Source organism: Lycorma delicatula, chromosome 5, assembly GCF_047948215.1.
Source record: "Lycorma delicatula isolate Av1 chromosome 5, ASM4794821v1, whole genome shotgun sequence".
In the NCBI taxonomy this organism is placed as follows: domain Eukaryota; kingdom Metazoa; phylum Arthropoda; class Insecta; order Hemiptera; family Fulgoridae; genus Lycorma; species Lycorma delicatula.
In genome coordinates, this window is record NC_134459.1 from 28,975,535 (window position 1) to 28,998,821 (window position 23,287).

Genomic DNA, 23,287 nt, shown 5'->3' on the forward strand with positions numbered 1-23,287 from the left:
GTATATTTTTACATTCATCCCAAGTTTATGAAAAACAATTTTATTATATACTACACAGAAATAAAATAAAATTATGTAATATAATATCTCTTACAACTGAAAAAACTGTGTGCAGGCATACTACAGGCAACTATAGAATTAAATAGTTAATGCTAATTTACTTAATTATTCTCACCATTATCATAAAATAGAGAGTTCTTCATAAAAATAGAATGCTTTTTCTTAAAGTAATTAATACAAATCAGGCTCTTTTCTGCAACCTACTGGGTTGGCCTAGTGGTGAACTCATCATCGCAAATCACCCGATTTTAAATTTGAGATTTGTAAGGTTCAAATCTTAGTAAAGCCAGTTACTTTTATATAGATTTGAGTACTATATAGTGGATACCGGTGTTCTTTGGTGGTTGGGTTTCATTTAACCACTCATCTCAGGAATGGTTGACCTTGAAATTTGTATATGACTTTCTTTTTCCTGTTTAGCCTCCGGTAACTACCGTTTAGATAATAATTCAGAGTATGAATGAGGATGATGTGTATGAGTGTGAATGAAGTGTAGTCTTGTACATTCTCAGTTCGACCATTTCTGAGATGTGTGGTTAATTGAAACCCAACCACCAAAGAACACCGGTATCCACGATCTAGTATTCAAATCCGTGTAAAAATAACTGGCTTTACTAGGACTTGAACATTGGAACTCTCGACTTCCAAATCAGCTGATTTGGGAAGACGCGTTCACCACTAGACCAACCCGGTGACTAATTTGTATATGACTACACCATTTCATTTACATTCATACATATCATCCTCTGAAGTAATACCTTATGATGATTCCAGATGCTAAACAGAAAAAGAGAGAGGTCCTTTTCTGTACCAGCCACATAAATAATGCTTCACTAACTTTTTATAAAACCCCTTTTTTGTATTTGTATTTCAGAATACAAACAATTCATAGAATACCACTTTTTCAGTTCTCTTCTTTTTTAATCACAAACAATGCTCTGTCCTACTCCAGACTCATGAGCGATTTTCTACATATGTATTTGTTTATATGTTTTTAACTTTTTTCTATCATAAGAACAGTTTTCTTCTGTTCCTTAATGTGTTAATATTTTTTCAATGACTACTTATTAGTAGATAACAACAATTACTTAATCCTTTACACGAACCAGGAACAAATATCCTTTCTATTAATAATGCATGTACAGCAAGACCATAATGAAACGGCGATAAGTTCCTCTTATTGTAAAGGCAGTTTCTTTTTATGTATGACAAACTATAGTGAAATCACACTGATTCAATCTTATTTTTGAAAATAAAATTACTTTTTTTTTTGCACTAATTTGGGATAAAGTAAAATGTAGATAAAAAGTTTTCAAAACAATATACAAAATTGTAGCATACAATTTTTATTAAAAAAAAGTGAAAATTAATTAAAATAGAATTTCACATTTATTATAAATAATTAAAAATACTATCAGCACAATTAAAAAAAGACAGAGTGCTTAGAACAACACAATGCTAACACTGCCATCTAGTTATTGCAGAGTGGCATTAAAAGTTGTACATCAAAATACACACGACATTAATTAATCATTGTTAAACAAATTTTTATAATTATTCAATAATAAAGATGCAAACCACACAGATTGTTTCCTACAAGAACACTGCACAAATTTTTTATTCATTTCCTTCTGTACATCACCATCCCAATTATAATCATTACAATATTGATTCAGTTTTCTATTTTCATTTACATATATTAACGGATTTCTTTCGACTATTTCAATATCTTTTTCAAGTTCTTTCAATTCTTTTTCCAGCTGAGTTTTACGTTTAATTTTTGGTATTGTGTCAGTTACCATAGGTAATAACTGAAATTCCTTTTGTAGATCACGCCAATTCTTATGTAAACCCTATTACACAAAAAAAAAAAAAATCACTTTAAACAACTTCTGTACATAATACTGATTTTTAAAAAATAAAACTTCTATTTGAATCACAATAAAAAATTAAATGTTTTTAAAGTCAAGCTACAAAATGAAAACATCATAAACTATTAATTATTTCCCTTGGTATACAGATAAATTTAGTAACAATAAACTAGCTGTAACTTACTTCTAAGAATTAATAATTATCAAAAGCGTTAAAAAAATTATTTGGGAGGACATGAGAAAATGGCATAAAATTTCTAAACTGTTTTATTAATCACCAATTATTTGAATCAATCGTAATCCATATTTTATTCTAATAAACCCAACTAAATGTTTATTAGTAATGTCTAAAATTAAAATAAAATAGTATTTTATATGCTACAGATATCAATAATCATTTTAGACTCTAATATGATATCTATTTTACAAAATAAGCTCATCTTTGGAAGTTATAACTTACAAACAATTTAAAAAAGAAATAGTTTTATATCATGTTATACTGTTCTTTTATGTATTATTTTTATGAGTTTCAACCTATTTAAAAACAAATCTACAGGAATTATAACAAATTATGCATTAAAGTAGTATACTGTGCATTTTTTACCTGTTTTTATGGAAGTTTTATTTCAAGATTCTACAACCTCAATAATATAAAACATAAAAACTATTTAAGTACAGGGTGTCCTATATAAAAGGCAACTCATTAACTGGCCTTCTACAAAATTTGAATTGACTTCCCCTTCATTTTACTGGAATGAACTCATCTGACATCTGAGTATCACACCCACGGGAGAAGACTACTTCTGGTAGCCTTAAAGCGATCAGAATACTTTTAGTGAGAAGATGGTGTTTTCACGGAAGGAATGTGTTTTTATTACAACCATACTTGAATACACGATCAATGACTGGAGTGCAAGAATCTTTTTTGCTGTAAGTAGTACTGGGACAGACCAATTCCTAAAAATACATCAGTATTGAGGTCAGTGACTAAATTTAGACAATTGTGACAATTTGGTGGTTTTGTTAAAGACAAGAAAGAGAAAAATCAAGGAAAATGTTGAATACAGCAGACTTGGTCACTCAAATGAATTACCAATTACCTGCCTCATCAAAAAAAAGAAAAGATTAATGACACTTTTCAACTAAAATTAATTTGCAAAAAATCAAATATTCATCGAGTATAATACAGTTAAATTTATGATCATCGAATTCAACCAATTGAGTGAATTCAAGTTATGGACTTATTTTTCTCTGACAAGGCACAGCTTCACTTGAATGACTATGAAGTCTATAAATAAAGTAATCAGGCAACCAAAGTGGCAACACTGTAAAGTTACTAGGACACATATATGAATAGCTGATTTATATTAGATAATATTTTTAGTCTATTGTTGCCACGTGAGACGTAAACAAACTTTTCGTGAAACGAGTTTTTGTTGTGTGTTACAAAAATGAGTGATACTAATTATGAGCAACGTTATGCTATCAAGTTTTGTGTTAAACTTGGTGAGAATGATACTGAAACTTTTTCAAAAACGAAAAAGGCGTATAAAGATTACTCTCTGTCACAAGCCCAGGTGGTTTAAAACATTTTCAGATGGCCACGAATCAGTTGCAGATGATCAACGCTCTGGAAGACCGTTAACGTCAAAAAGTGACGACAATGTTGAGTGAATCAAGAGACTTGATACAGTACAACCAGCGATTAATTGTCAGAATGATTGCACAACAATTGAATTTGAACCGTACCAGTCCATCAAATTTTGACAAATGAATTGGACGTGAAATGTTTGTGTAAAATTAGTCCCAAAAAATCTCACTGTTGAACCGAAAAACAAGTGTGCTGCGAGACCTTCCAGGGTGAATTGAAACTGATCCTGATTTTCTAAAAAAATGTTATTACTGGTGATGAATCATGGATATTTGAGTATAACCCAGAAACAAAATGCCACAGCAAGGAGTGGCACACTTCAACTCACCATGTCCCAAAAAAGCAAAAATATGAACAAATCAAAAATCAAAACCTTGCTAGTTTGTTTCTTTGATTATAATGGCATTGTTCATAAGGAGTTTTTGCCTACAGGATAGACTGTAAATCAATATGTTTACCGACAAATTCTTAAAAGACTGCGGAAAAGAGTTGCCCACCTGACACCAGCTATCAAAGACAATTGAATGCTGCATCATGACAATGCACCTTGTCATACTGCACTCTCAATTAACGAGTTTTTGACAAAGAAAAATATTCCTGTAGTTCCTCAACCACCTTTTCACCCCACTTTAGTCCCTGCAACATTTTCCTGTTCTTGACTTTAAAAAACACCTCAAAGGGACATCATTTTGAAACAGTAGAAAAAATTTAAAAAAATATAACCAACTATTTGAAGGATATTCTGACATTGGTCCAACATTGCTTCTAAGAGTGGAAAAACCATTTGAGCGTTGCGTGACTTCCCAAGGGAACTATTTCGAAGATGACACGAGTCAATGTATAATTGGATTGTAAATAAAAACTTTTTCTGAACCAGTCTCATTACTTTATTTACAAACTTCGTATATAAACAATCAAAAACAGTAGGATTTGAAATATTATGAAAAACCAAGTCAGTGTAAAGGTGCATGTTATGATTAACATATTATCTGTATATCTTGTTTCTATAAAATAATTTCCAAAATTTGAATCTGTTACATGTAGTGCCTGGATGTGTCATTTTATACAGAAGAATTGAGAGGAGAGTGGAAGAAGTGTTAGGAGAAGACCAATTTGGTTTCAGGAAAAGTATAGGGACAAGGGAAGCAATTTTAGGCCTCAGATTAATAGTAGAAGGAAGATTAAAGAAAAACAAACCAACATACTTGGCGTTTATAGACCTAGAAAAGGCATTCGATAACGTAGACTGGAATAAAATGTTCAGCATTTTTAAAAAATTAGGGTTCAAATACAGAGATAGAACAATTGCTAACATGTACAGGAACCAAACAGCAACAGTAATAATTGAAGAACATAAGAAAGAAGCCGTAATAAGAGAGGGAGTCCGACAAGGATGTTCCCTATCTCCGTTACTTTTTAATCTTTACATGGAACTAGCAGTTAATGATGTTAAAGAACAATTTAGATTCGGAGTAACAGTACAAGGTGAAAAGATAAAGACGCCACGATTTGCTGATGATATAGTAATTCTAGCCGAGAGTAAAAAGGATTTAGAAGAAACAATGAACGGCATAGATGAAGTCCTACGCAAGAACTATCGCGTGAAAATAAACAAGAACAAAACAAAAGTAATGAAATGTAGTAGAAATAACAAAGATGGACCGCTGAATGTGAAAATAGGAGGAGAAAATATTATGGAGGTAGAAGCATTTTGTTATTTGCGAAGTAGAATTACTAAAGATGGACGAACCAGGAGCAATATAAAATGCCGAATAGCACAAGCGAAACGAGCCTTCAGTGAGAAATATAATTTGTTTACATCAAAAATTAATTTAAATGTCAGGAAAAGATTTTTGCAAGTATATGTTTGGAATGTCGCTTTATATGGAAGTCAAACTTGGACGATCGGAGTATCTGAGAAGAAAAGATTAGAAGCTTTTGAAATGCGGTGCTATAGAATGTTAAAAATCAGACGGGTGGATAAAGCGACAAACGAATAGGTATTGCGGCAAATAGATGAAGAAAGAAGCATTTGGAAAAACATAGTTAAAAGAAGAGACAGACTTATAGGCCACATACTAAGGCATCCTGGAATAATCGCTTTAATATTGGAAGGACAGGTAGAAGTAAAAAATTGTGTAGGCAGGCCACGTTTGGAATACGTAAAACAAATTTTTAGGGATGTAGAGGGTATACTGAAATGAAACGACTAGCACTAGATAGGGAATCTTGGAGAGCTGCATCAAACCAGTCAAATGACTGAAGACAAAAAAAAAATTGTAATTCAAATTTTTCATCGCTACGAAATTAGTTGAAATCAGTGTTTGTTAATTAATTCGTATACGATGTTATATTTTTTCCTAATCTATAATTGAATATTTTTTATTAAAATAGGAATGCAAGATGCATTTTTATTGCTAAATCTAACTTTATTTAAAATAAAGTTAATTAACTTTTTTCTTTAAATTATTTTCTATTAACATAATAAGTCACTTAGTTTTGAAACTGGATTCGTTCTTATTGAACTGTGAATTTAAGAGAAAATATAAATGAAAATTGCATTTAAACGTTAAATTTACCCGATTTATAAACAAAAACGGTTTTTAAAATCGTTATATTCATTTTAACTGCTGTAAAATCCATTTTGACCAAAACACAAAAACATTTTATAAATTTAATCGTAATAAAAAAATATCAGTTGTGGTTTTCCTTTACTGTTCATATAAATATTTATAAATAAAAAATATTTAAAGTCGATAAATTAAAAATTTTAGTTAAAAAAAATTTAGCAACATAATTCAGATTATTTTGTTACTTTATTTTAAATACATAAACTTTGATTTAAACAAACGCTTTTTCAAACAAAAACAAAGCAAATATTAATCTTAAAATAAATGATTTTCTTTAACGATGGCCAGTTTTTTACATCCTCTGTCTTGCCGACACGAACAGTGGCATGTACAAGCCTTTCTGTTACGTAGTTTTTTTATATACTTGTCCTTGAATTGGTTACATACAATAGCGTTTGCGTCTTTGTTTTAACTACTGTCAGAGTTTTAACTGATTTTTTTTAGCACAAGCGGCAGTGTAATTATAAAAAAGAGTTTTAGACACTATATATATATATATATATATATATATATATATATATATATATATATATATCTTACAGTAAAACAGTTATATATATATCTTACAGTTCTATACTTGTTCATCAATAATTTTATGTATATACAAAACTCTTGACCGAACAAATAAAAGTATAAAAAACCGTTTCAATATAAAATAATTTTCATTATTATTATTATTATTTTACGATCATCATCAGCCCCCTACACAATATGTAATGTTAAATTACATAAACTTTAAAATACGTATAATATGAAAGATTAATACAATGTTGACCCTTGTGTTTATAAAAATAATCCGTTTTAAAATAAAGGTGTCGAATCCCAGTCAGTCTTTGTATTTTTAACATGCTAAAAAAAAAATAAAAATAATTGAACGTTGATATGCTGTCGAAACAAGTTTGTTAATAGATGCATTTTGACGCGTTAATTGAATATTTGTTTTAGTAGCGCGGAAGACATAATAACAAGGTCTTTGACCGCTGTCTATCAGGCAATGTGTATTTGTAAGTCTGGCAACTCTGGTTGCTAGGAAACCGATCGGTTTCCTAGCAACCTAGTACGTTGTATGACGGTGAAGTGAAGAAGGGGGACCCCCTTCCAAACTTCGACTACATACAACCGTTCAAGGTTACACAGTTACAACTTAAATGCATCCCATAATATATTACTGTATTTTATAAAATTATAACGAACCAAAAATATAAAATTAACATTGCAAACGTTTTCATCACCGATGCATTTATTTTTTTAAATCCTTTGTGGCCATTATTTCGATTGGAATTATTGAAAAGATCGTTGTAAGACAAGAATTAAATTCAAGACCTGTTAATTTTTTTTTAATGTATGAAACCTGGCTAAACAATTGTCGGTGGTGGATATAGAATAAACTTCACACATTACTTTTTGATAGTATTAATAAAAAATAAATCTCTCTCTCACTGTGTGTGTGTGAGCGCGCACACATTACATCCTTATGTATCACTCGTTAATCGTTTATATAATAAAGTTATTATAAGTCCTCTTAAGTTCGGCTGATTCAGAAACTTTTGCAAATTGTTTATTTGGCGGAGATTTTTTTATTAGTTTTTTAAGTGTTAATCAATTTTTTAAAAGCTTTATCATTTTTATGTGTAATATGAGCAGTACTTCAAATAAAATGATCCATAGGCCATTCTCAACAAATGTAAAAGTGAAGCGAGCGTTCCGTTTAAAATAAAGGAATGGAATGGAATGCAAAGTTGGCAGGAGTCTATTACTCCCTACTTTATCGCAGAACCTGGACAGAGTCCCTTGCTGCTGGATCATTCTAATCGGGCTTGTTTTTAAAAGGGTTATTTTTTAATCTCGGATCTAATTTTTCAAGTTTTGTCTATTATTATTTTAGTGAATTTAAGACGGATTTAATTGCATTCCAATCCGTTGTTAAACCAGCGTTATCGAACCCATTTCATGGGCCGACCGCGGAAGGCTAGGCTTATAAAGCCTGTCCTCCCGACGTAATTCCCCTTCAGACCGTCCACTGAAGTCCTTTCGGTGCTAACTCTTTAATAGGCTAGCAGGAATACGCCACAACGGGGCACTAGCTATAAGGAGAGAGCAATGCGACCCCTTTTCCGGAGGAGTCGTAATTGCTGGGATATTTTGTCTTACTGTAAGTTTTTTTTAAAATTTAGACCGCGTTTTTGTTTTATGCGCGACTTACCGTGTTTGACGTCTTCAAACTATATAACTCGCGAAAACTTTTCACTCGCGACCCCGGAAACGCGTCTGACGCACTATTCCGTTTATGGCTCATGCGATATGGAGGCCCCTAAGCCTGGTTTGTCGATTTTCGGCTACCGCACCGCACCATCACGGTGGTTCGTCCAGTACGGCGTGAGGCCGCTTCCTTACAACTGTCGGAGTTGGGTCCTCTCGGCAGATGTCCCGAAGATGACTGTGTTCGGACACAGCCGCTCTCCCGAACAGTCTGCGCGCCTGCGCCACCCCCACCTCGGACACGGATTGAAATCTCGCATCAGATCGGAGAGTGGCGTTCCTGACGAACCACGGAGCTCCAAAGATCGTCCGCAACGCGATGTTTTGGACGGCCTCGATCTTCTTTTGAAGCGAGGAGCTCAACACTGCCCCCCATGCCGGGTAAGCATATGTTAGAATCGGCAGTACGTACAGCCGAAAAATGAGGAGCTTAGTTGCCAGTGGGTACGGGCAGGCACTGTTCAGCACTGGGTATAGCGAGGCTCTGGCGGTCTTAGCCCTCCGGGTCGCATAATTTACATGTTCGCCGAAGGTAAGCCGCCTGTCCAACACCACCCCCAGGTACTTAACTGTTTTCTCAAAAGGGATTTTCTCCCCTGAGATTTCCAGCTCTCTGGTCGGTTTACGTGTCTTGCATGTGAACATCACGGCCACCGATTTTTCACCGTTGACCCTGATTCTCCACATGTCGAGCCACGGTTCCACTAAGTCCAGCTGCCTTTGGAGCCTCCGGACCGCGTAATCCACATTTGCGGATTCGTAGAAATATGCCGTGTCGTCTGCGTAAAGGGCCGTTTTGACCCCTTCCGACAGCGGCATATCGTTCACGTACAAAGTGTACAAGAACGGGGAAAGTACTGCTCCTTGGGGAACCCCAGCGGCTATTTCTCTGGTAGAGGAAATCGTTTCCCCTACTCGCACGACAAAATGTCGGTCTAGCAGATATGACCGCATCAGTCTGACATAGCGGTACGGGATCGCCGATCGCGCTAGCTTATAAAGCAGCCCGCTATGCCAAACTTTGTCAAAGGCCTTGGCCACATCCAGAAAAACGGCTGCAGTCACCCGTTTCCTGTTCAGGCCTCCGACAAGGTCGTCTATTATTTTTACCAGTTGGAGGGTGGTTGAGTGACCCTCCCTGAACCCAAATTGCTCGGGCCGCACTTCTCCCTCCATGTATCGCCTCAGTTTTTCGAGAAAAATCCTCTCGAACAACTTAGACAATACCGGTAACAGGGAGATTGGCCTATAATTCCGTGGGAAAAGTAAACTTTTCCCCGGTTTGGGTAAACATACGACTTTGGCCGTTTTCCAACAATTCGGGAAATATCCGACGTACAAAATGGACGTGAATATCACCGAAATTGCTGTAATCACGGAGGCCGGTATGTTCCGGAATGCACGGGCGCTGATCCCGTCGACACCCGGGGCCTTGTCGGGGCTTGTGGCCTTAATGGCTGCGGACACTTCCGCTTCAGTGACTTGGTCAATCTCTAGAGGGGCGTCCTCCACCTGTGAGAAATAATCTACAAGAAAGGATTCCACCTCGGTTGTGTGCTCGTCGTTCGGGGAGGGAGGGGGGTTTGGAGTGAACTGCTCCTCCAAGGTATCGGCGAATACCTCGGCCCTCTCCGCCTCCGAGTATGCAAGAAAACCTCGCTGCCCCACAACCGGATGGCGAGGCTTCTTCCCTTCTCGCAGTCTCCTGTTCAACCTGAACACCGAGGAGATGTCGTCAGAGACCGAGGCGAGGTATTCGTTCCACGAATCCTCTCGATGGCTTGTCAGCAGTTGTTTTACCCTGTCCGTTTGATTATAAAAGGCCCGCTTATCAGCGGGGGACAGGGTGATTCGATATCTCCTCCTCAGTCGTCGTTTCTCCGTTATGGCTTCGGAGATATGAGGAGGGAGGTCGTTTCGAACAACTGCTCGAGTTTTGGCCGATGAGCTGCCTGCCAGGGCCTCGGTCATTGACGACGTGACGCGCCCGACAGTGTCGTCGATTTCCTCCGGGGTGTTCAGGAGCTCAGGATTTACCGGCCTGTACTCCCGCTGGAGGGTCTCGTAGAACCTTTTCCAGTTGACTGACCTTCGGGGTATAGGCGGGGGATCTCGGCCACCCCCTGCCTGACCTAGTTCCAACAGGACAGGGGAATGGTCCGAGCTGAGGTCTTCTATCGTTTCAATCATGAATGGGAGGGTACCCCCCTTCATGACTGCGATATCCAGCACGTCAGGCCTAGATCTGCCTGAGCGATGCACGAACGTGGGCACCTCAGGGCCTACGACGACCAAGCGGCGGGCTCTCGCCCTTTCGTACAGCAATCTGCCATTCGGATTTGTCAGAATGCTGTTCCATGACACGTGTTTGGCATTGAGGTCGCCCATGAGTATCACGGGCCCATCCCAATTTTCCAGCACGGCATCCAGATCTGCGCCGGTTACCGCGTCGTTCGGCTTGCTATAAGCCGAAACCAGCCGATACACCGTGCCCAGATGCTCCACATGCACACACGTTTGCTCCATCACGTTTGTATGAAGAACAACGCGCGTATGCATGTGGCGTCTGTGGACTAAAACCGCAGTTCCACCAGAGGTGCGAGATCCGGGTCGAACTGGCCTATCCGTCCTATATGTAAAATAGTTCCGAAGGGTCAGTTGCTTGTTTGGGTTCAAGCACGTCTCAGACAACAGTATCACGTCTATCAGTAGATCCTCGGCCAGACGGCATAGTTCCTCCGTCCGGCCTACTACTGAGTTGGCGTTCCACTGCAAGAGTCTGAGGGTGGGCCTAACCATACCTTGACAGTACAGCCATGAGGCACTCTATTAAGGACTGAATACAGTCCTTGAGAGATTTTGCCTGGAGCAGGCGTGGCAAAACCATCATGATATCTGGCAGGATATCCTTCACTGTCATCTGCGACAGGAAGTCCATGCCAGTGGTCTCCAACGGGGTAGCCGGTTTCGGATTGCCGCTGGGGGTGCTTTTTAGCGCGGCCGCCCTTTTGGTGGGGCGCGGGGCCACAGGGGCCGCGGTGTTTTTAACAGCCTGCTTGGCCTTCCCAGCCGGAGCAGGCTTTGCCTTTCCCGTCGAGGAAGGCTTGGCCTTCTTCGCCGGGGCCGGCTTTGCCTTTCCCGTCGAGGAAGGCTTAGCCTTCTTCGCCGGGGCCGGCTTTGTCGCCGCCTTTTGTTTTACCACCTTCTTGGTGGTTGCCGCCGGTTTTGGCTTGGCGGGTGTTGGGGAGGTTACCTCCCCTTTTTTCACGACCGCTTTGGCCACGGGTGCCGGCACCTCCGGTTTGGGGACTGTTTTTCCCCCACCGGCAACACGGGCCCAGCTGCGGCCGTCCAAAGTCGCGGGCTTTTTAAGTCCCTTGACTTTGTTTGTCTGCTCCTTATAATAGGGGCAGCCCCTGTAATTGGCCGGATGTGGCCCCTTACAGTTGACGCATGAGGCTGGTTCCTCACGCGGCTTGACGCAGGCAGAAGTGTCGTGGTTTCCACCACACTTTACGCATTGCTGGGCCCTCTGGCAGTAATTGGACGAGTGTCCAAATTTCTGGCATCTGTGGCACTGGGGTGGCCCCCCTCGTGACACAAATGCAGTCACTGCGACCTTGCAGTAAAAAATACTGCCAAGGTCATAAATGGCCCGGGCCAAAGGGGTCCTCTTAAGGGCCACTAGGCAGGTCGGGGTTTCCCGACCGTCCCTTGTGAGGAGCTTCTTAACCGAAACCACCTCATAGCCAAGGGAGGTCAGTTCCTCCCTTACTTCCTCCGGGGCAGCCCCATAGGGGATCCCCCGTATAACCACCTTCAGCTCCCTGTCCTTCGGGAGCTGAAAGGAGTGAAAGGCGATTCCCTTCGAGTGCAGAAAACTCTGCACCACCCGGTAATCCGCCTCGCTGCCCAGCTGCAGCCTTATCGAGAGCCCGGTGCTTTTAGCCACCAGGCGCCCCCCAATCCTCGACTTTATGTCCCTCGCCAATGCTGGCCACTCTTTCGGGCAGTCCAGCATTATCGGCGGGATTTTCTCCCGCCTGACGGTAGCAGGCTGTGATGGGGCCCCATCATCAGCCTGCGAGTTGGCGGCTGCTGCAGCCTTGCTACAGCCCGCTACGGGCTCCGCCTCCATAGGAGGCGCGGAGTCCCGGCGTTTCTGGCGCTTCCTAGCGCCAGACCCGCTTTCCTCTCCACCGTCGGACAGTTCCGTGGTGGGAGAACGGGGTGGAGGAGGCCTTATTTTTCCTTCCATTGAGGAAAATAAGGAAGAAAAATTTAAAAATTAAAATTAAACTTAATTTACACTTCTTAATCTACACTTGCTGTAAAATAAAATCACTGACAAGAAAATCAATTAAAAAATAAAATTATTTTAAAAGTAGCACAATAGTCCTATAATAATAGGCTATTTACTTAACGTATTCACAATGACTACAAGAGTTCACTTTACATTATTAGAAATATTGAATAGTATAAAAGTAAAATTAAGAAAAGGATTATCCTTTTCTTAATGTGACTGGCCTGTAGTCCAGGTAGCTGGCCGCCCGGCTGATGTCCTAGCAGACCCTTCTCACATTGTCTGGCGACGCAGGTAGAAGAACTGTTGAACACCTGGCTGGACTGGTTACAACTGACAATTCACAGAGCACAACAAAACACAACCTTTCACTACAAGAGCCAAGGATGGAATCCTTAAAATAAAAAGAATATTTCTACACGTAGTCGATTAACTTGTAGTAAACTGTAAAAAAGATTGTCATAAAATGAGGAAATATTTATTATTACTTTCAAACAATTTTTCTTTTAACTTTCCCCAAAAAATACTTTTCTACCAGGGAAGACAGTCGAAGTCGAACTGAGAATCTATTTATTTATTTTTTTGAGATATTTAAACGAATGGTATTGAAAAAATTATATATAAAAGAGAAAAAACCCACTTACGAAAGTTAGAATCGTTAATCCCCCCAGTAGTTAACAAAAAAAATTAAGTAAAAATAATATATACATATACACACGCGCACCCAACCCTTCAAAACACAGTAGATTTACTTCGGGGCAAAAATAATTCAAACTTCAAAGAATCTCCTATACTTAATCGCAAATAAAATTATTTTAACACGAATAGAAAGCGCGTAGTTTTCTTAGTGTTGAAATTAAACATTTAATTCAAGGAGTTTAATTAACTCGCCGTAATAAATGAAGGATATTAATTTTTTTTTTAAAGTAAATAATTAAAAAATTAATGCGATTAATTCCTCAACAATTCTGATTAAGAAAATTATACTATAACCGAACAAACAGACATATAAAAAAACTTTTTACAACAGTACGAATAATTTTTACGATCTTCGGAATTTTATTATGTTAAAAGATTTTCATGGAGCGCACAGTCGGGTAGAAAAAGAGATGAGAAGAGAAGTCGCAAATTTTCTCTAAGTTCTCACCTGTTAACTACAGAAATGAAAAATTGTAACATCGATAGTCCATAAAAAAGTTTATAGATCCATCCACAAAGAGGAGGCTTCTAGAAAACTATTATTCTTGATTATGACAAAATATTTCTGGTTAAAACCACAAAATCTATAGTTTTACATACGAATGTAAAATATGTAATTTAAAACGATATCGGTCCAATTATTTTAACAGTCTTCCGCATGAAACAGAAAGTAAAATATGAAATATAATATTTCCGTTATTACAAATTTTAGCAGAAACAAATAAACGTCATTATTATGCAGAATAACAATTAAACGAATGGTATATAAAAAAGCATAAATATAAGAAAAAAATCACATTTGCCAAATCTAAAATCCATAATGCCCCAGTACCTCACAAAAAAAAGAAGTAAATATACAGTATACATATATATATATATATATATACGTAATAATTTAATACACAATCAAAATTTTATAAAACATTACGGATCATACTAAGAAAAAAATAAGAAGTAACAAACTTAATACAAAATAATTCCAAATAGTAATTAAACAATAAACTATACGAAATACTGAGCAGTTCAACCGTACAAATTATTTTAAATAACCGTAGGTGGAAGACAATATAATAGCTGTTGCTATGGCAACACAAAAAAATTCCATGAAATTTAAAAAAACTTTATCTTCAAACAATAATAAAAAATTTATATTTTAACGGTAGCGTCTACGTTAACTAAGATAAGAAAAATGACATATTTAAATAAATTCATTTAATAGTTTTTAAGACGTGTTTTATGTCGAAAAAGGTTTTTCCCGTTTTATGAAAAACCATTACATACGCAAAAGAAACGAACCGTTTAATTAAAATATTATTTAAATTTATACCGGGGAATCGAGTTAGAGCATTTTAATCGCTATCAAAAATATCGTGCGTTCACGTTTAACGATGAAATTTTAATTCAAAATAATAATAAACCGATTTAAAAAGGAAAGTTTTTAAATTTTGAAAAGATGAGGCATTTTGTAAATATTTTATCGTATAAAAAATCTGATGTGGACACCAGATAACTTCCTTGTACGCCTATTTAATTACATATACACATTTTTTTTTAAATGAAAAGTACATAAAATTATATTTCATTAACAAATTATGATATTTTTTTATTATTTTTTTTATTGTTATTATGGAATTATTATTTAATGTAATTTTTTTTAGAATCAGAGGTTAATAATTAGTAATATATCAATAAATTTAAATAAAAAAAAAAAATATTTTGCTATAACTTTGGAACCGATGAAAACAAGTGTACCCTACTTATGATATATCGTTGAAAAGCCTTCAAGGAGGGGTGCACAAAACTAGATATTGCAAAAATCTTAAATCCAAAATTTCAACATCTTGCAGGGGAATCGTTTTCGAGTTATCCTTTTCGACTAGGATTAAAGAACACATCAACTGTATAAAGGACACAAAGAACGATCTAATTTTCCCACACATATTTTGGAACAGAATCCTAATTTTATTAATATTTTCGAGTACTCTAATAATCTTTATAAAACCAATATTTTAGAAAATTTTCATTTGTGCTGTAAGTCGTCACACCTATTAAAAAATACCGAAAACTGTTTTTTCGATATATATCTGAAGGAGTATTTGGAAGCCCCAATCTATGAATACGTATCTCGTTTAACATTGTCGGAAATGGGGAAAATTTGCAAGGAATGTTCAAATATATTTTTTTTAATTTTCTTAGTACTTTCAATGCTGATTTTCAACAAAAATGTAGAAACTTGTTTTTAAATATTTAAATGAAAATTACATTCATCAAAAGCAAAGTTGATATCTTCATTTGTTACCGACAAATTAAAAAAAAAAAAAAAAATATATATATATATATATATTAAGTTTCATTGTTACTCCGTTTTAACTCTTTATATTCGGAATGTTTAAAAAATCCATTTTATTGAAATGGAACACCGCAAGAAGAACATATACTCATTTTTGCTGGACGTTGACGAATCAGTCGATCATTCAGGACATGTTCTTTTATACAAACCGGGTGATATTTAAGTTCGGGAACAGCTTTTTGCTGCATATGTGAGAAGTATCTGGAAACTGAAAGAAATGGACCCACGATTTCGATTTAAAATTTTACAGGAAAAACAATGGTGAAACCCGTTTTTCTGTTAATTCCTTCGTTGTCGAGCGATAATCATTCCCGTTTGTACAGAATGGCCTTTAACTAACGGGATTATTTTAATACCGGGTTAGAATTGCACGATAAACGTAACGGTAGTTACAATTGTTATGGACTCGCCTCTGATTTTTATAAAATTTGAAATATTGTTACCTTATTTAAGACGTAAGTTACGAGTTACAAAACAAATTTTTCGTTAGAAATCCCTTTCGCCCGAATTAAATCCCTCCTAATTCACGAACTACCCGCACCAAAAATTTCGTTATTTTGCACTACACGCGTGTAATATACATGTAAACGTGAAAGATAGAAATTTAAGAATGTCGATCGACATTTCTCCAGTGAATGTAGACACACATCAAATACGTAGATGAAATATCGAAATATTTACTAATATTATTATATATTCGGAACTTCACCGGTATATGTCGATAAACACCGATAAGCTGTGGCGGGGGTCGAAACGATAACTAGAAATTAAAATTAAGAAGAAAAAAAATCACCCGATACCAATCTCTAAGGTTAATATATTAAGAGAAATCCTGGTAAAAAAATAAGTACTAAAAAAAAGGAATAACCTACACTCACTTCGCTCGCTAACCTGGTTTAATTAACGTTAAAAATAATTATTGCGATTACAAACGGTTGATTTGTATGTATATAATGCACTTATGAAATCTAGTCTTGAATTTGGAACCGAACATCGGGCAGACGCTTATAAATCTCACTTAAATGTGGAAATAGCACAAAAAAGAATAATTAGAATTATTGATTTCAAAAGCAGTTTCAACCCATCTCTTGAGGTTTCCGATAAGCTGAATATTTTACCCGTAAAGAATCTATACATATAAAAATTATCAAGAGTATTTTTCAATAGTTGTAAAAATCATAAAATAGACAATGTGTACAATACAAAAAGGATGGATGCAGAAAACTCACAAATCCCGGCTGTATTTAAAAAACGGTTTCGAAAATCATTTGTCTATTTAGGATCTAAAATTTATAACATGTTAGACAAGAGTATAAAGCCTGTAACTGTTGAAAATATCTTCATTAAAGAGGAGAAGAAATGGGTTGTCATTATTCAGGACACTACTCTTATGTTTTCTAAATTATATTGAATAAAATTAACGTACAGCGAATAAAATTAACGCGTTCAAATTTTCAAGGTTTTGTACAACTGTTGAAGAATCGAACCACACTCCGCCTTTCATGAATCGATTAATAATATGAACTGGACTCGATGCGACAAATTTTAGATTAATTGTACTTAGATTAGGCTATATTTTATGAAATAAAAACTTTAAAGCGATGCGATACTGTGCCTATTTTAAGGGAGGTATGATTTTTTGTCTTCAAAACCTCATTTTTTCCACCCCCTGAGCCAATGGTTGGTGATATCAAAAAACTTACAAATGTTTTAGGCTGTTATCCAAAGAATCGTAGGAACATAAACGAATTCGATATTTTACTTAATAAAAAGGTTATAGCAATATTTTGTTTTTTTCGAAAAAGCCCCCCATTTCCATCCCCATGGACCGATTTTGGCCGTTAACAAACTCGTCTGAGATTTTGGGTCGCATTTTTTTTAGGGAACAATTTGAAAGTGATTTGCGGAAAATTACGGCATTTATCTTGTCCACGAGAAAGTTAAATATATATATATATATGCTTTTGAGCTGAAGGTGGCTTTGGAGTCTGCAGGATGTGAAACGCGAAGATATATCGAAATTTTCCCGAAGTCGAATCACGGTATCCATTACAATAGGTAGCTTTCTAATGAAATCTACTTTAGATTTCATTAATAGTGTATTCATAATGTGTTGGAAGGTAGGTAAGGTAGCTTACCTACCTTCCAACACATGAATATACTACTTGGAATTCAGAATAAAATTAATCTGTTTATCTTATTTATTCAACTGGTTTAGAGGAACATATTTTTGATCGTTTTAGATCCGCTAATATTATACCTCGCATTTAAAAATACATATCTAAAATTGTACAGTGAAATTCGTTTAAAAACAAATCGTGAAAGAATTCCTTTAAGTTTAGAAATGAATTATATTCCAACACCTAAACCACTGAAAGTACTTCATATCGACAGCGTTTTTTTTTAAAAACAAAAAATTTTGTCAATTTAGATAGTATTTTAGGTATACACAAGTATAACGGATTGAAATATCACAATCGACCGAAGCAGCTGATAAATTATTAAATTAATTAACTCGTTATAAAATACCTGAAAAAATTATTTCTAATAACGACACCGAGTTCAATAATTAAAAAATTAATGCGGATATATAAAATTAAAATATATTTTACAAACACAACATCCATCGTCAACGTGAAAGATTTCAGTCTACGCTAATCGAACATATTAGAATCTTTAACAACCGACAAGAAGTAAAAAAACGAAAGTCTTAAAAATAAAATAAAATATGCAGTTATTGCGTATAACAGTAGCGTTTATTCTGTTACCAAATTAAAACGGTTGGAAAATTTTACGGACATAACCCGACTTCATTATTAGAAGCTGATATACAGCGGCAGGTAATAAACGATTACATTAGCGATCGTAAAGAAAAGGTGAAAAAATTGCATAAACAAGTAAAGGAAACTAATGAAAAAAATAAAAATTAAAAATTCAAGGAAAAATAAATATAAATAAAGATTTACTGGATATCCCACCTGATGTTTATATCAAGACTCTCCAAATACGAAGTAAAGCGAAAAATAGATAGGACGAAGGAAAAGTAAGTTCAGTGAAAAACAGCAGAAATAGATGAACGACGTATAATAAAAAAATCAAAATACATTTAACGACCTCGAAAGGTTAAACAGATACAACAGAAAAATCTTCCGAATACAGAAACTAATCGGTATTTGAATTCTCTTGCAGGTCCTGTTCCTAAATGAATTCATCCTGGAGCGGCTGAAATTAATTCGTAAATGATCCCGACAGAATTGGATTTAGCCAAATTAGAAGCCTCTACCGAACATTATTATAGATAAAGTTTTAAATCGTTTATAAAATTTGAATAATATTTCTGAATATGTATTAAATTTTGTTAATCGTAACTTTTAATTATAAATTCTATAATGTAAGTAAAAATAGTCATAAGTCTAGAGATAGAAGTATTATTCGTACAAAAATGTTAATAAATGAAAAGTTAAAAATAGTCTTGGCAAGTAATTAAGTAAATAAAAGAGGAATTGTTAACGGTCTCGGTTCGATTGTTAAATTTTTTACTACCAATTTAGATGCTATGATGGAGAAAAATATAAAAAATTGTTAGTACAAATATTATTAGTTTCATAAAACAGTTATATAATTGAAGATAATTTTATGGAATTACGTAATACGTAAATGATTTTGTCGACTTAGAAAAATTAAGAAATTTCGTGTATCTATATGTAAAAGAATTAATTTGTAAAATAAGTTTTTTTTCAAAAATATTATTCGTTAAAAGAAATAACTTATATAAACAGAAAAGATAATCGTCTAATTTTACATCCGGTATCCAAAATATAAAATAATCATACACCTTTATCCAATGTTACAAAATTTATTTGAGTTTATTTAAATATTTCTCCAAATTATGAATTCGTGTCTGCTACTTTCAAGATGTTATAATGACTGAATATTTATTTTCTAATGATCGCTATGATACAGAATTTATAAATATATAAATGTTTAATTTTTAACTTTATTTCATTTTTTTAAAATTATTTTTACTTGCAATGTACAATTTTTTACTTCTGTTCAAATAAAGCAGTTAAGAACGTGCCTTTTGATAATTGCACCTGCGGATAAAGGTGTAGTCCAAATACTGAAAACTTTAACCTAGATCAGTAACCAAATAAGTTTTAATACAACCGTTTTAAAATTAACCCACCGTGTTGGTCTAAATGAATATACGATTGATTACGTTACCGCTCGGATCACCGTGCTACAAAAAATTAAACGATACAATTACTATAACACTTAGTTATTTTACTAATCCGGTTCTCAATTACCCGGACTTCCGTGTTTAATTTATCCGTAAAATATGCATAGTTTTATTGTGCAATTCAATTGTTATATGAATTAATTATGAATAAAAGCTAAACAAAAATTCCCTTCGTTGTAAAACGGAACAAATAAATCTATTCTGTTTCTCCACTGTGTGTGTGTTTTTGTTTGATTGTGTGTGTGTGTGTGTGTGTGTGTGTGTGTGTGTGTGTGTGTGTGTGAGTGCGTGTGAGCGCGCACGCGCGTATTTGCATTGTAGAAGTGGGTTGTCGGCTAAGTTGGATAAATTTAGAAATAGTGAAATCATATCATTACATCCTTACGTATCACTCGTAAGGATGTAATAAATATTTTTTTACTAAAAAATATTTAGTAAAAAAAAAATTATAAAACCGCGCACACGAATGTAATTTTATATAAATGTGCAATCGTCACGTTTATGTGCTCGGTTGTAATTATATATATAAATTGAATATTAGGTAAAATTAAATAACTGAAAGCCTCATTCATCATTACCCTTTTATGTTGTACAATTGTAAGTTATCACGGCTAATAAAAAATTTAATAAAATCAGAACAAAACTTTTGGCTAAATTTTTGTCGAAAAAAGTTAATAAGTCTGACCATCTAACATAAAAACCGACCGTTTTGATCTGCAGAACATATCAATGTAGGTTTCAAAGAAAAGTGAGAAAATATTTGTAAAGTATTTCATACTAAACAACGAAGGCAATTTATGTTTCTAAAATAGATAGCTAATTTATTAATCACCAAATGTAGACACAGGCAAAAGGTTTTGTTATTAACAGAAATCTAAACAAAAAAAACAGAACTTTATTAGAATATTGATACCCGAAATAATTAACTTTTAAATAGAAATAACTAAATAAAACGTTTCGTATACAAAATATTCACCAAACTCCCTGTTCTAATATATCGGGACTTGAAAGCAAATTATTTTAGTTACATATTTTTATAAAGTAACAGATTACTTTATAAAAATTAAGTACATATACTTAATTTTAATTAAAATAACAAGAATAAAAATATATTTGACTAATCTAAAAAAATGATTTTTGCCAAAACAAAATGTGCAAAACGTTTAGTTCATTAAATTCCCATAAGTTAACCAATAATCACATTATTTGTGTACCATTTTTCTTATTACAAAATATTATTATTTGAAAGAACTTACCTAGTTTACACGTAGAATTATTTTCTAAACGGTTGTCTAGATTCACGTAAAATACAAATAATCAAAATTTGATACGATTTTTAAAACATTACAGAAAATTTTTAAAACACTTACAGAAGAGAAATAAAACATTATTTACTGTATGACAACGTTATTCGTTAACAACACTTTTAATAGATTAATAAATTACCAGAAATAAAATGTAAGCTAATATTATTATTATGTAAGATTTGTTTATTTTTTCTACATCGCTGAATATAATGGAAACAGCTAATAATATAAACAAATATAGTTTTTCATCATCCTAACACACATTTTGACACACGCAGTTTGATGAATTTCGACACGAGCCAAGAGAACGAGAGTCAAACGAGGGGAGAGAGTCTCTGCATTCTCCCCCTCTCTTAATATACGGAGAATCTTAATAGGAAGCTTATATAAGAAATAATTCTAACATTAGGTATTGACAGGTGCCATGTTGCCAATTAACCTGTCTTTTACTTCACCCTTGGCCCCTTGCCTGCCAAAATCGGCATCAGGTAATTTACTGCGTTGCGTATTTGACATTCAACATTTACATAGAATAAACTTTCCAAGCTATAAACATTAGTTGTGGAAGGGATGGGGAGAGACAGTGAATTACGTGCGTAACAGAACGAAGCTATGGATCCAGCTGCCATCTTTCCATCCAGCGGATATATATGCTTATACGTTTATTTTAGATAGATTACCCTTGTTGTTGGTCGAGGTAAGAATTTTTTATATATATATTATTTTAATGTAGATTAAAATAAGTGTCAGAGATACTACTAAAAATAGAACAAATCCACCTTAAATCAGACCAGATTGTTCATGTAACCTAACACAATACTTCAATTACTGTTAATTATTAGGACCACTGGACACATCTTCTCCTGCATCATTAACATATTTAAAGAAATCCTAGTCGCTATAGACTGTAGGTGTTCAGACTCAAACATTGATTCTTCTTCATTATGCTTATAATTAAAAGAATTGCTCTTCTTACCTGTTAAAGTATTAAGTTGTTACAATTCAGTCAACAGCTGACATTTTCTTAATGATTTCTTAACATAAAAAGTAAATAAATTTGAATATTCAGCTAGCCTATTTTATCAGCTGATATTTTATTTTAGTAATTCATTATTAATGCACTGTTTAGGCTAAATTTAGAGTTCTTACTGTCAGCATACACACTAGTATCTTTTTCATTGGAAATATTGCAACAATTCATATCAAAAACAATTGCTATACAAAGAGGGTACTTTCATTAACTTAATTTAATTGTGGAATAATTGAAGATTGATGCTGTATAATTTAACGTTTCTTCAGCTCTCTAAAATTGTTTAAACCGGGTAACACAATCATGTTTTTGTATTATAAGGTGGTTGAAACAACTTTTATCAAATTCCATTGGTTTCGAGATATGTCCTATTCATTAACATTAAACGGAAATTAAATTTCCAAATACCTTTTTATGATGAAATATTATTTTTGAGTTCTAATGTATTTACAATAACACAAATATTAATTTACAAATAACACAAATGTTATTATTATAACACAATTACATTAATATTAATGTAAGGTTTTTTCAATAAAAACCTTACATTAATATGTGCACATTAATATTGTATTAATATGGTGAATTCAATATTCACCATCATTTTCAACCAGTTATGAAGAATGATAGAAACATGAAGGAAAATAATTTTTCATTAATATTGATCTGCTTATTTATTTTCATATAGTTTTATTATTTTATGTATTAATATAATCAGACACTTTATTATTATTTTTTGCTTATTATTATTGTTGTATTTTGTGATACTGCTCTAATCTTTTAACAATTTTCACTGTCTGAGCAGTTTTTTATTATCTGTGGTTTATCACATGTATTACAAATAATACATGTGATGTAAATGTGTGTTCTATAGAACGTGTAATCAT

The 23,287-nt window shown here is 34.4% G+C and overlaps 3 protein-coding genes across 4 annotated transcripts in view; 1 reads left to right on the plus strand and 2 right to left on the minus strand.

The window, feature by feature from the left end:
• The window catches only part of LOC142324836 (uncharacterized), an 85,506-nt gene that overhangs the window by 53,281 nt on the left and 8,938 nt on the right, over positions 1-23,287 (minus strand). The window contains exon 1 of one of the 2 annotated variants that reach the window (XM_075365867.1): positions 21,320-21,593. The exons of the other annotated variant lie outside the window; for it this stretch is intronic. The gene's annotated coding sequence lies outside the window, so the exon portion shown is untranslated. Of the gene's footprint in view, positions 1-21,319; positions 21,594-23,287 lie in introns of those variants that run through there. 2 annotated transcript variants of the gene reach the window in all.
• LOC142324838 (uncharacterized) lies at positions 1,391-4,151 on the minus strand. The gene is made up of 2 exons (XM_075365876.1): positions 4,080-4,151; positions 1,391-1,913 (listed from the first exon to the last, which is right to left on the minus strand). The coding sequence occupies exons 1-2, from the start codon at positions 4,134-4,136 to the stop codon at positions 1,587-1,589; spliced, it is 384 nt and encodes a 127-aa protein (XP_075221991.1). The 5' UTR covers positions 4,137-4,151; the 3' UTR covers positions 1,391-1,586.
• Positions 21,944-23,287, plus strand: part of LOC142324837 (uncharacterized) — a 30,486-nt gene continuing 29,142 nt past the window's right edge. The window contains exon 1 of the mRNA XM_075365875.1: positions 21,944-22,067. The gene's annotated coding sequence lies outside the window, so the exon portion shown is untranslated. The remainder of the gene's footprint in view (positions 22,068-23,287) is intronic.